The 13,590-nt window shown below is 41.8% G+C and overlaps 1 protein-coding gene across 1 annotated transcript in view; it reads left to right on the top strand.

The window, feature by feature from the left end:
* Nucleotides 1-11,324, top strand: part of LOC119222625 (kelch domain-containing protein 8B-like) — a 293,155-nt gene extending 281,831 nt beyond the window's left edge. The window contains exon 6 of the mRNA XM_037479409.2: nucleotides 10,433-11,324. Coding sequence (XP_037335306.2) covers nucleotides 10,433-10,629 — 197 coding nt within the window. The 3' untranslated portion in view covers nucleotides 10,630-11,324. The remainder of the gene's footprint in view (nucleotides 1-10,432) is intronic.
* Nucleotides 11,325-13,590: the final 2,266 nt, after the last annotated feature.

Genomic DNA, 13,590 nt, shown 5'->3' with positions numbered 1-13,590 from the left:
CTCTGTTACCAGCTGTAGTTACGCGAGACAACCCGAGTTTTGGGGGGGCCGTGTATGCGGAAGTGTTCGTTCGGCGTGGTGACGGCCAACAGTGACCGAAGTTGAGTTGTTTTATATAAATAAATGCAGCGGAGTTGCAAGCCAGTCATCGCCTCCTTATTTACGCTGCAGCATTGGGGTGAGCGTTACAGTACTATAACACAGTCACAGTCGATCCACCATTACCCTTCCCTTCGTAGTCTAGGTCTGTGAGGCAGCGCACCATCACCCAGGGTTCCCTGTCCCCACTATAATAAAAGGACTCGAAATGACTCGAAACTAAAATGGTACGACTTGTGACTCGACTTGAGACTTGTTGGCTTTGACTTGTGACTCGACTTGGGACTTGTTTCGTCTTTGACTCGACTTGACTTGGGACTCGAGGGCAATGACTTGAGACTTGCTTGTGACTTGCCTAACAGTGACTTGTTTCCACCTCTGTTCAATAGTATAGGATTTGTCTGATCAGTGTTCTGGTAACAAGTTTCGGAGGGAGTATAACTATATGCTGGATATTGTCAGACTGCAGTGTGTGAGGTTCAAGATTTGCAGTGATTGTCAAACTTCTTTTCTTGTTTATCATCCTCTATGTCAAAGGTAAGTAAGATTACTTAAGATTAATTAAGAAACGTGTCAACTAGTACATTAGCTGACTAGCGGTAGTGCTAGCTCATGACCTTCAATCCTTTTACCTACATATTTCCCAGTAGCCTAGGTCTGCTCTCTCGAATAAACTCAAAGACCAAGGACATCCATAATCTGGATTTTGAACTGATAAGAAAATGCAAAACTCTTCATCTACTTCAGCCAATTACAAACCTTGTGTCAATTCAAACACTTTAACAGCTGTAGTCACTCAAATCTTTAAATCTGACCATTGCCATCCTTCCAGTTGTCTCTGGATCCTGAAAAACATTGTAGCTAAGCAAGTCACAGCTTTTGATACTATTAACCCCAGTTCGTTGCTATCCATACTTCCCTAATTCCAATTTTCTGATCCTGCCTCACAATGGTGTTACTCGTACCTTAAAGCAAGAGAATGTGTGAGAGATAATGGGGAAAAGTCCACCATCGCTGCTAATAGCTGGGGGTCGGTTCAAGGTCAATTTCTGTTTAGCTGTTTTTTTTGTTCATTATTTTCCTTTGCGCCCCCTACACCCAAATTCGGGGACACGGTTTCTAGCTTTCTTATTTCAAATCAAGTCTACCACAACGTGAATAAAAGGGCACATCACAAACAAATATATTAATATCACACACCACTAGAAAGATTAGAGTGTGGGCTACAAAGCCAAATAATCAGAACATTCTCCAAACACAACATCATAAAGGAGTTACTAAAATATCATATGCTTTCCTCAAAACTTAACACACTCGGTGCATTTGCGGACATATCAATCGAAAGATAGATGCAGCAAAGAAACATATATGAGAAACAACAAGCCGATTCTATGGAAGTAAATCTGTGCCATCGGGGGTTGAAATAAAAAGGTGATTGAATTTCTAACACTGAATATTTATGCATTGAAATTATGTACCTGAATGTTTTTCAAAATTATAACTCTTCTTTATGCCATCAGTGTGGCAACGTATGAAGAAATACATAAAAGAACATATAATGTTCACCCTGAACCAAAACGTTTGCTTGCCACTGACGATATACAACTTTATTGCAACTATACAAATAAGTTAAACTGCTATAAGCTTGGTTGGCCGAGTGTGTAGCACAGCCACTTTGTGGCAAAATATTATTTTGCGCGACACGGTTCGAATCCCGGTTGTGGCGGACTTTTAATAAATGTTCTTTTATGTATTTCTTCATACGTGGCAGTGACGAAGTGCTCACTTATACAATCGTAATCGCTGGATATGGGATGCATTTTTGAACATTTTCAGCACAATATGTTTGCAAAAGTGTGACGACTCAAGTGACGGAGGCAGACAACACCTGCCTGCCGTGGAAAAACAAACACGCAAACACGCACCCGTAGCCAAACCAGTAGTTCAAAAACCAGTAGGCACGTAACACTGTCACTGAAAAATGGGTTCTCGTTACAGACTTGAGCAAATACAGGATCCCTTTGAGATAAATTCTAAAGCCTCGCATTAAGACGTACAACCTTTTATGTAAGACTCTGCGCTACTTGCAGGTCGCTGTGTTGTGCCAGATCCTCAATAAAGTTTACCCATGGTCATGAAGACTCATTTAACGTTACGTGGACTTTGAATGCCGCTTAATACCCAACTGAGATCGGCTCAGAAAAAGGATCCTTCCACCGACCACTTACCGCACTCGGCGCTACTGCGGTTATTCCTGCATGTCCTGTCGGGTTTATGTGTCTGCACGCTCCGTTAAAGCCGCTGCCCCCCCCACTACGCTACAGCGGCTCATGTGCCTCTTCAAGCGCGTTCATGGATTCAAAACTCCGCCAATCACTCCTAACAGCTTGTCAAAGGATCTCAGCATCATTAAATTAATTCAAAACTAGAAGAAGAGGCGTATTGTGAGCGGCTGTATGCTCTCGTTTAACTTCCGCTTAGTTCTTGTCCAATACAGTCTGTTAATGTACAAATGTCAGCTGTCTATCACGGAATCTTACAGACACAAACCACACTGATGGCATAAAGAAGAGTTAAAGCCCCGTTATTATTGAACATGGCTACAATCCGAAGCCGAAGGTGTTTTGGGTGCTCGCTCCTTTAGCTTGCCGCACGCTCCTGATCTTGAATCTAGAATCGATTGCTCTTCCTTAGTGTCCGGATGTCGGTGTCTCACGGTTGAAATTTTTTGGGCTGAATATTGTAACCCGTGATTTCTTTTGCGGCAGAATATTGTAACCATGTTTTTTGTTTCGGCTGAATATTTTAAGTTTTTTTTTTTAGGTTGAATTTTTTTCAGTTTTTACAGTACATTTAATGTTGAAAAACATTCAGGTACATAATTTCAATTCATAAATATTCAGTGCTAGAAATTCAATCACCTTTTTATTTCAACCCCCGATGGCACAGATTTACTTCCATACGACTCCACCCTGATTACAGCCATATCTTTAACATTTTTCTCAGATAAACCTTCACAGAGTTATGGGAAAACAAACACCAGGCACACAAATCACACTTTTCAATCATAAATGCTACTTACCTCAGGCGTTTTAACAAAAAAATGCATTATTCCATGGATTATTCAAATGATAAAAGCTGAACGGTTGTGTTACTTACAATCCTTCTTTTTCGTTTGAGGATTGGATATCAGGGTCGGGGGGGGGGGACTTTTACATTTCAGCGTCAGAGTCTAGCGTTACTCTAGAAGAGTTGGACAGGGTTGTAGAAGGTCCGCATCCCATCAGCAGGACCGATATCTGCTGCTTTGTGCAAGGAGGCACAGGTTAAGCACTGCCCGAGCCCTACAGAATGACCTCCAGCAGGCCACTGGTGTGGATGTCTCTGTCCAAACAATCAGAAACAGACTTCCTGAGGGTGGCCTCACGACGTCCTGCAGTGTGCCCTGTGCTCACTTCACAGCACAGTGGAGCTCCACTGGCATTTGCTAAAGAACTGCAGAATTGGCACTTTCACCACTGGTGCCCTGTGCTTTTTACGGATGACAGCAGGTTCACCCTGAGCACCTGTGATAGACGTGAAAGGGTCTGGAGAAGCCATGGGGAGTGCTATGCTGCCTGCAACATGGTTCAGCATGAGCGGTCTGGTGGTGGGTGACTGATGCTCTGGGGAGGCGTATCCATGGAGGGGCTCACAGACCGCTACAGGCTTGAGAACGGCTGCCTGACGGCCTTTAGGTATCGAATGATGCACGACAATCCCCGGCCTCATGTGGCAGAAGTATGAAGGCAGTACCCAAAGAAATTGATACAATTGAAAGGCCATGTAGATCACCTGAACTGTATCCGATAGAACACCTCTGGGACATTATGTTTCGGTCCACTAGGTTTCTGCTCAGACTTTACAAGAGCTTGTTGATGCATTTAAACAGATCTGGTAGGACATTCCATCAGGAACATGCTGCGATGTTGTCAAGAATGAATATATACTAAACACACAAATGATCCCTTTTATGATGACATCCTTTTTCCAGATAAACCTTGTAGTTACAGAAATAAGGCATATTTAGAATGTGCTTGCAATTTTCGAGTAGGGGCGTAAAAAAGGGCTCAGCCTCTGTTGTAAATCAGCGTTCAGAACCAACCAACCAACCAAATTCATTTTCCATTAACTTTCTATGTCTACTTGACCGAGCTGCATTTGTTTATACACATATAGTGTAAAGAGAGACTGAGCGATGCAACGTAGGGATCAGAGGTTAGCGTCTGTCCTCCGTGTCCTCCCTTCTTTGGCAAATATTGATTTAGGTTTTAGTGAAGGAGCATGCATCACACACATTACAGTTCATATAGAGATCATACAGTATATTAAAGCAATAAGGTACGGGAGGCTGTACTTTATCGTCCAATGATGTAACAGTTCGAGGGTGTAGTTAGGCCCGACGCGCAGCAGAGAACCGGCAGCTCTTGAACAGTTACATTATTGAAAAGAAGGTGTATAACACGGTTATAACTATAAATGGTAAATAGCTGCCTTTCACCCAGTCGCGGTTTGATGTTTTGTATCACATTTCATCAGTCTAGAGGAAAAATAGTCCCCGCGCGTGCATGTAGACAGCATTGGGTCCCGCACCATCTCATTCATTCACAATATAAATATGAAGGTGTAGTAGTCCAATAACTTGTATTATAAGTGTTACATCTGTATTACAGATATTAAAATTACCAAACCTTTACCTAGATATTTATTGAGCCTTATTCCTTGGATAGTTTCTTCACACATCCACATCTACGCCTAATTCAATCTATCAATTTTTTTCTTCTGTGTCTATCTATATGTGACAATAATAAGACAGACATCTCACGTTTGAGTGTGTGTGCGCGAGAACAAGAGAAAAATGCCAATCTTGCCCTGCTGAGAGAGACAATTAGAAAGTCAGCAGGTGACAACAGAGAGAGAAAGGAAAGAGGATTGAGTGAGAGACTAGAGTGAAAGGGATGTGTGTGTGTGTGTGCACGCTCTTATGTTTGCAAAGGGAGAATGACACAGAGGGACTCGTGAGAAGAAAAGAGATATGTTATATGTTGTCAGCTGTGAGTCCGGCTCCCCCATCTAATCCATGGAGATATTTTGGGTTTGTGAGTCATAGGTTCATAGGACAATCCCCTGCTTTGGGGAATAAAAGAGGAAAATACATGCACAGAGACAAAAGAGCATTAAAATTGTGTTTGTGTGTGTGTGTGTATGTGTGTGTGTTGGTGTGTGTGTGTGTGTGTGTGTGTGTGTGTGTGTGTGTGTGTGCATATAAATAAATGTAGACAGTGTTGGATGAAGTCCTTGCATTAGTTTTACATAAATACATATATTCTGTGTATTAATGAAGCCACTGGAGGAGTGGCCATGGATCGTCGAGAGGTGGCCACGAGGGATGTCAAATGTCTTCATTCATTCGGCATTCATCTTCTACTAATGGTCGGCTATAACATTAAGGATTAGGCTACTCGTGGAAACATAACTGATAAGTGATAGCTTTATAATCAAGTGTTTTAACATTAATTTGCCAAATGGAAAATAGTTTTTTTTAATCTCATATCCATACCTTGAGGCTTGTAAGTAGTCTTACATTTCAAAGCAGACCACCAAACAAAAACTACAACATGCAAATGCTGAATTCCTTTCATTTAAAAAGAAAAATGAGGAATTCTATTTAATAAATAAAATCATTTAATCAAATAATCATTTATGATAATATATATGGCTGTTGAGGTCTGTGTTCTAATGAACAAACTGCAAGGTGTTGGCCGAAAGACTAACATCGGTTTTCTGTATAATCTAATCTCTTAAAATTAAGAAAAAGTGTGTTCCCACTACCTTAGAATGAGCCGTTTACATCTAGATACGGAGCATGGGCTTTTCATGCTTTGATCCAGAACGATCAAAGTACTGATACGAAGTACTGTTGAAGACAATAAGTGTGCCTTAACTTGAAAACTAAATAACAAAGCATTTGCGAACTAAAAGTAGCTCAAAGATAGGAGGCGATCAATAGAAAATATACTTTTATAAGCCTATTCGATCAAAATAATGTATATTAATTAAAAAATTGAAATAATTTGTTGTTTTGACAAGGTCGTACCTTGCATGGTCTTTCTGATGATTTAAAAAAAAAATCAGTTTTGAAGAAAAACTTTTAGCTAGGATCATTGAGTACCATTGTGGAGGATCCATTGTGGTAAAATAGAATACAAATCCAGAGATTGACTGATTGTTGCTGTGAGATTTTATGAGCAAATGCATCACTAATTATTCTCACAGAGCACAAATTAAAGATGGAGCAGTTGAACAACATAATCTTGACTCCTCTCTGTCGTAGAGGAACTTTCGTTCTGCTAATGAAGGAAAATGGAAATTTCCATTTCACAACCCAACTAGGAAATAAAATAAAGGACCCACTATCACCCACAGCAAACTATGTAGAAATGTTTGTGTATGTCGATAAGAAATTAGAGCATCAGGTAGACACAAAGAGCAGGGAGGACAATATTCCACTTCATTAGCAATGGAGGTGCAGTAAGGTTGATTTATTTTTATACATTGCTGGTGTCCTCACACGTAACATGATTCTTTCCAGTAGACTATTAGATTTTTACAGATGACCCATAGCCATATCCTTTAGAAAGAAATGCACGAGATAGCATACCCAAAATTAACCAGAAATAGCTACACTCATGTGGGAGGTCTCATTTAAAGGGTAAGATGTTAAGGAATATGCTTCTGATTTCTATTACTATTGTAGTGATGAACGAGAAGTAATAAAGGAAAATATCTTTTCCTTAATTAATTTCACATGTTTAATTGTTGCATTTGATGAGATTACACTAAAATTAACATTTATGATAAAATACTTAAGGATATACAGTACATGGGCTCTCTTTGTCTTTGGGCCATGTCGACAGCTTTTACTTCATAACACTATCCAAATAGCTATGTTGCACAGCTTACATCTACTAAGAACACTAAAACAGTACTAAACACACATCAATATTCACACGTTACCAAAGTCCTACGTGATATAAAGCATATAAATGGAGAACGCAGAGGCCCACGGAGCTGGAACAGATAGGATTCAAACCTTCTGGCTTGGGGGATCACTACGATATCACACTTGTTGCTGTCTGTCGCCATCTGTGGGCTGAATCCTGTGTATCTAAGCGTACTTTCAGCAACGGTGAGAGCAAGAGTGTCTCTAATCACTGTGACTCTCTTGATGTTTGTCATGCAAACATTAAAGTAGCCAAATCTCTTTTTGTCAAAGATATCGTAGTGCTTGTTGCAAATGTCAGTGTGACTCTGACAGGAGGTTTGTTCAGATGCATTAGAAAGCTCTGCATTTCTAGTTTACAAACCTATAGAGCATGTTGCTGTAAGAATATATAACACAATATTATAGTAAACACAGCTATATTTACAAAGGCTGAATCTGTACAACTGTTTTATTATAATGCTAATAGGACAAAGTTTGGACAGCATGTACTGTGATGATTGTAAACTCCTTGTTTTTAAATCATTATACCATACATAGGTTCTACTTCTTTTAAGCACTGATGAGTCATGGAGACCATGTTCTTGATTATACTAAACAAATCTTTTTTACAGAGAAAAGTAGGAATAAACGATGAGTGCTGGAATATGATAAATTCTGTAAAGAGGGCTTGTAATGAGCTTGTTTGCATATGAAACATTAGCACAAAGTCCTCTGCTGGTTTGTTCTGCTGTGCTATCTCAAAACAGAATAGGGGGGTTGTTGGTGAGGTGAACACAGAAAACATGAAAATAATTACTTGTGAACTTTGGAAACTGAAGAATAGAGATGAAACAGAGGATGAAACTGGATGAAATGTTATTTTTGAAGCAAGCTTTTTATCTGTGCGATTGATTTCTTTCAGGAGTTGTCCAGCCTTCTCTCTCTAATCATCTAATTGGTTTAAAGGCATAGTGGAAATTGCTTGTGTGGGGGGTTTTGAAGCATTCAAGCTTTATATATTTTTATTTTTATTTTTATCTGTGAAACAACAGATAGATCAGTTTAAAAATCAGCGCCCTGGAATTAATAAGTGCAACGAATGTACATACAACCTGAGGGAGGTTGGTCATTAATCGTCTTTATATTAAAAGTGATGCACGACATTTATTTAATAAAACTCACTCTCTGAAAAGACTGTTAATTAAAGACCAACCAAGAGCCAACCTTATTAAAGCTTAATGACAGCATGAAGCTAATAGTGATTTGAGATGAGAGGTCTGAGCGCTGACATTGTGAAGAGAGCACGAGGAGCACAGAGGAGTCAAAAAGAACAAGAAAATTGTCTCAAAGAAAGGATGCGAAATAGATAAGAAGAGAAGAAGTAACAAAAGAGTGAGCTTAACGGAGACAGGCAAGAAGAGCCAAAAGGGATTGCAGCAAAAACATGATGGAAGTAAAGAGCGGAGGAGGAAGGGAGCGGAGGACAAGAGGAGCGGCTGGCCAACCGACATGACGTCTGTCGGCCGTAAATCAAAGCAACCATAGCAAGCCTTTGAGCTCCGAGAGAACGTTTCTGTGCGTGTCTATATTTGTGTGTGTGTGTTTTAGTGGGAGCAGGCCCAGATTGCTTTGAAAAAGGCGGCTCACCAACGCTCTCTCAAATTTTGATGATAGTCTTTCTCGGACACACACAAACACCACACACGAGTCTTTGCTATGATGTGGATCTCCATGGCGACGGCAAAACAGCGGCTGATATAAAACGACAGTGAGCGTTGCACCTGAGGTGAGATGGAGGGGGAGGGAAGGAGAGTTGCAGCCAGAGGAGGAACAACAGACGTCAGAGAGGAGTAGGAGCCGGAGGGAGACGTGACACAAATGTGGTAAAAACATCGACCTGAACTCAGAGGAACTCAGAATTTAAAGGTCAAAGGTCACGTTTATGTTCCAATTAAATTATTATATAATTATGATCTAGTTGTATAAAGTTGATATGATATTTCTGTCACATTCATGAAAATGATGGCGTGATGTGATGTTATCTTAGGGAGCCATGGATATAAACTGCAACATGAATGCTTAGTGCAGGCGCTGTTTCTAGTTCATAGTTGAAGCTCATTAATCGAGCACATCGATGTATTATCACCTTATGGAAGTTGTGGCCAACATTTTAGCACTGACACTGAGTGACTTCAGCGCTCCTCTGGAGTCGTGATTCTTTCCTTTGAAAGCCGGTCCGATGTTGACACCACCTTCTGCACACAAAAGCTCTATTCGGGGACGCCATTATTGAATCAATTTGTTTACGACTCCAGGGGTTGATGGAGTCACATGATTCTCCATCACGTTGCTGTGGGAGGTGTTACTGTCATGGTTTGGGGCGGCAAAAGACCCACACGCAGAGTGAAGTCAAAACAAGGGTTTAATGTTCAACAGAAATAGCGAGCCGAGCTCGATGGCACAAAAATATAACTAAAATGCACCCTCTTGGAGACCAGCTTGACAATTGGCAGAACAGAAAATAAACCCTCTGGACAGGGGAATCCCCTCCTTGAGGAGAGAAGCTCGATCGGAGCCCCGTAGGATGCAGCTCACCGCGGCACGACGCTGGAGACCCGGACATGCAAGACTTGGCTGTGCATAAAACAAGAAGTGGTCAGAGACTGCTTGACAGGACAAGAGCTAGACATACAACAATCCGACAAGACACAAAGGGAACACATGGTAGAAATAGACAAGGTGATTAGGCATGACGACAAACAGGTGTCACAGCAAGCGGCGCGAGCACTGATTGTAATGAGCGGCAGGTGGATGGAAAGGCTATGGGAGAAGTGGGTGTGTGCGCTAAGGTGAGACAAATGGGCAAATGAATGAATGAATGTATATGGCAGAGGGGAAGAGAGAGAGAGACCCGGATCCTGACGGTTACCTTGGATTTAATGTTTAATGTTTCACTCTGGAGGTAATAAGTGTTTTTTATTTAGCATGTCCTGGATATGCATTCATAATCTAATCTAAAACAAATTTGTAATTTGTAAAAATGACCATAAAAATGTAAATCATCTGAGCAACTGGAACTAAATAATGAATGTTTTAAAACATTAAATCCATACCTCTGACACTTATTTTAATTTACATGATTTCTCCCTTTTCAAAATGATCAAAATCTATTTAAATTCATTTAGCTGTATTTGGATCTAAAAAGACTATGAATTCAAACCATGGACATTTGTATGTTTCCAACCTGTGTGATGCTGCATTCAAAACGTAATGGCCGCTATCCTAACGCGTCCCTTTTTCATTTCGCAGGGAACGAACCGACGCCGCTGGGCACCGTGGAGAGTTACAACCCGGTGAAGCGGCGCTGGGAGTACGTGGCGCCAATGCCCACTGCGCGCTGCTCCTCCGCCCTCCTGCAGACAGCCAACATGCTGTTTGTCATTGGCGGGGTCTCCCAGGGACCCAGCAACGCGTTGGAGGCCCTCTGCTCACCGGAAACCGTGTGACACACTCACGCCCACACGCAGGAGCCCAAACTGGCATCCGTATTTTATTCATTAACACAGATGAAAGGGATCCGCGGAGTTGCACTTGGCATTTTTTCCAACTGATGGATTCCATGTGCACACTGGAGCAAAAAAATAACACACACACAAAGTGTTTCTGGAGAAACGACACGCCTTTGACCTGTTGAGCATTTTTCAGAAAAAAGCAGGGTAATTATCTGGATACTAAAAGGAAGATAGGGCCATATCTGTCAGTCTTTTTAGCGGCAGTGGCGCTCTCTGCGACAGAGAGCTCGGACACTTTTCTACGACCTTGAAAGCAACACCTGAGTTTTAGACAGTGACGTTCTAGTTATGTGGTTCTTCTTCTTGTCTCTTTGTGGCACATGTGGCACTGCTAGCAAATGCTAACCCAGTGTCAACAACAGTGTCCCTCAACATGTGCTCCACACCACCGTCATCCCAAGCAACTGCCTGTCAGAAGAAAGGTCATTTGAGGGAAGCTTATGTTGAACAAGTCACTGTGTTTCCTTGGTTCCTAGTTGCAGAGCTGACTGTGGTCCAAGTGGCCGGCATCTCGCTCTGCTGTCCATCCGTCCAGCCTCCGATAGCACCACAGCGATCCACCCGCATCCATCCGCATTCATTCCCATCCATTCCCATCCTTTCCCATCCACCCGCATCTATTCCCATCCATTCCCATCCACCCGCATCCATCCGCATTCATTCCCATCTATTCCCATCCATTCCCATCCACCCGCATCCATCCGCATCCATTCCCATCCCTTCCCATCCTTTCCCATCCATCCGCTTCCATTCCCATCCTTTCCCATCCTTTCCATCCATTCCCGAGGCTCAAGGATGGAGTTGCTTGTGCAGCGAATGCAGAGCTTCTCATACCTGCTGCACCAAAGCATCCATACAGATAAATAATCACCTGAACAACAGCCTCCTGACATGTGATGTTCCCCTTGAGTCTGTTTGAGCAATAGCAGTGCATTGTTTAATTTTCCTAAACTTGATGTCAGATGATGTAGCCAGATGATGGATCAAATGAGAAGGGGATTTTTACAGTGCTGAAACCTCAGCAATATTGTTGTTCAGGTTTAGGTGAAAAGTAAAAATATAAACAGGATTAGATTTGTGGTGGTAGGTCCTGAAATAGCCTGTTTAGGTCTAACTCCAGTGGGCTGTTGTGATCAAAGTTGCTGCATATTTGCATAATCAATCTAAATAGTCTTTTGAGTACAAAAAGGTCTGTACTTTGTAGGTTTAAAAAAGGAGTGATAGTTGTGTAGCTTGCTCAGGAAGGTGCACGTTTTATTCGGGACTTGGTCATCAGCCTATTAAGCGGTAATTATTGTAACAAAATTACAGTAAAGTAAGTCAACATTGTCTTGGTTTTACATTGTACACAAACAGAGGCTTATGGAGGCTCTACCCAAAAGGATTTGCTTCTGAGGAATCTTTTGTAGAAGTAAGCTATTTTCAAAGGCTGTTCCACCCCATACGATCCCCAAAAACTGTTAATGTAGGTAGGTTCTTGTTTTAACTTTTATATTCTGGATGTGTAAAGGTTCTGTGACAGATTCAGAGGTCTATAGACAGCAGGCGAGGTCGGGAATAAATCAATGGAATTACCACAGCATTGTGTTATCATGTGACAGCCTCAGTCAAATTGGCCCCAGAGGGCTTTAAACTCTGCACAGATATAACATCCTCACACCCAGGACCCTCACATCAGCACCAGGAAAAAAAACCCAAAATAATCCTTCAACAGGAGAAGAAAAAAGAAGAAACTTTGGTGAGAACGGCCGAGGAGGGACCCATCTCCCGAATGGACAGAATGAACAACGTTGAAGACACACAGATACAACACGTTCAATTCACACAACAGAAATGGTTCAAATATTAAGAGTAGTAAGCTAAATAATGATGAATGACAGCACGGACTCAAAATAATGGATTCCTGCTGAAAATGAAACCATTTATTGAGAGTATAGTATAAAACCTATTTAGCGTATAAAAGGCATTTTTGGCAATGGTCAAAGCGCTTGTGTGCTTTTACTAAAAGTTGCACATCAATGAGAGATTCACACCGACGGCCTCATTGCACATCTTTCCTCCATATTGAAAGCATTTTTAATAACAAAATAATTGTTTTAATTGCATGAAAAATGAAATAGACCAATTATGCCTCTCAATACATACAGGAAGCTATTTAAAAAGAGCCATCTGCACTCTGAGAGAGAGGGAGAGAGAAAAGGAACGCGGATAAGGCCGGCATGCAGAAAGAGCCATTTCAGACCCACAGTACATGCCTTGTTTCTCTCACACGCAAACACAGATAGACTCTTTTTACCTGTCATGCCCCCACGTGTCTGGTCTGCACCATCTGGTCAGACCTCGTTAACAGAGTCAGCAACTTGTGTGTGGCTGAGAGGAGCACGGGAGCCGCTGGAGCTCAGATGTGATGCCAGTTGAGGGCTGGCTATTTTTGGTGCAGCGCTGTGTGCATCTAATTGAGTGCGTTAAGCCACTCACACACACACACAGGTGTGTTGTTTGTTCGCGGAGCCAAGAGCAGACCTGTTAGAATGCAGTTCATCACTTACAGGTCTATCTGGGCAACTTTGGTTGGTTTGGTTGGGGACTGTTGCTCTCTCCATTCAAAGCTACTCGGCTGGAATCCACTGCAGTCTGTGAGAGTGTGTGGGAGAGGGATGGAAATCCTATTTCATGTGTGCATTTTGAAAAGTACATGCTGTCGGGCAAAATGGACGGAAAAAGTATTGGTATTTTCCGAATGCATCTTTAATGGGCGATCGGCGCTACACTTAACCTTAAAGGTCCGTTAGCTGGTCTCTTGTTGGCCACTCGAAGTCAGCAGCACAAGCTGCAGACTCAACACAAACCTATCATCGCTTAGTTGATTGGACGAAGTTGTTAGCAAACAGTTGT

Source organism: Pungitius pungitius, chromosome 1 (assembly GCF_949316345.1).
Source record: "Pungitius pungitius chromosome 1, fPunPun2.1, whole genome shotgun sequence".
Lineage (NCBI taxonomy): Eukaryota > Metazoa > Chordata > Actinopteri > Perciformes > Gasterosteidae > Pungitius > Pungitius pungitius.
The sequence above is the reverse complement of the archived record's forward strand: the minus strand, read 5'-3'. Positions and strand labels throughout refer to the sequence as shown.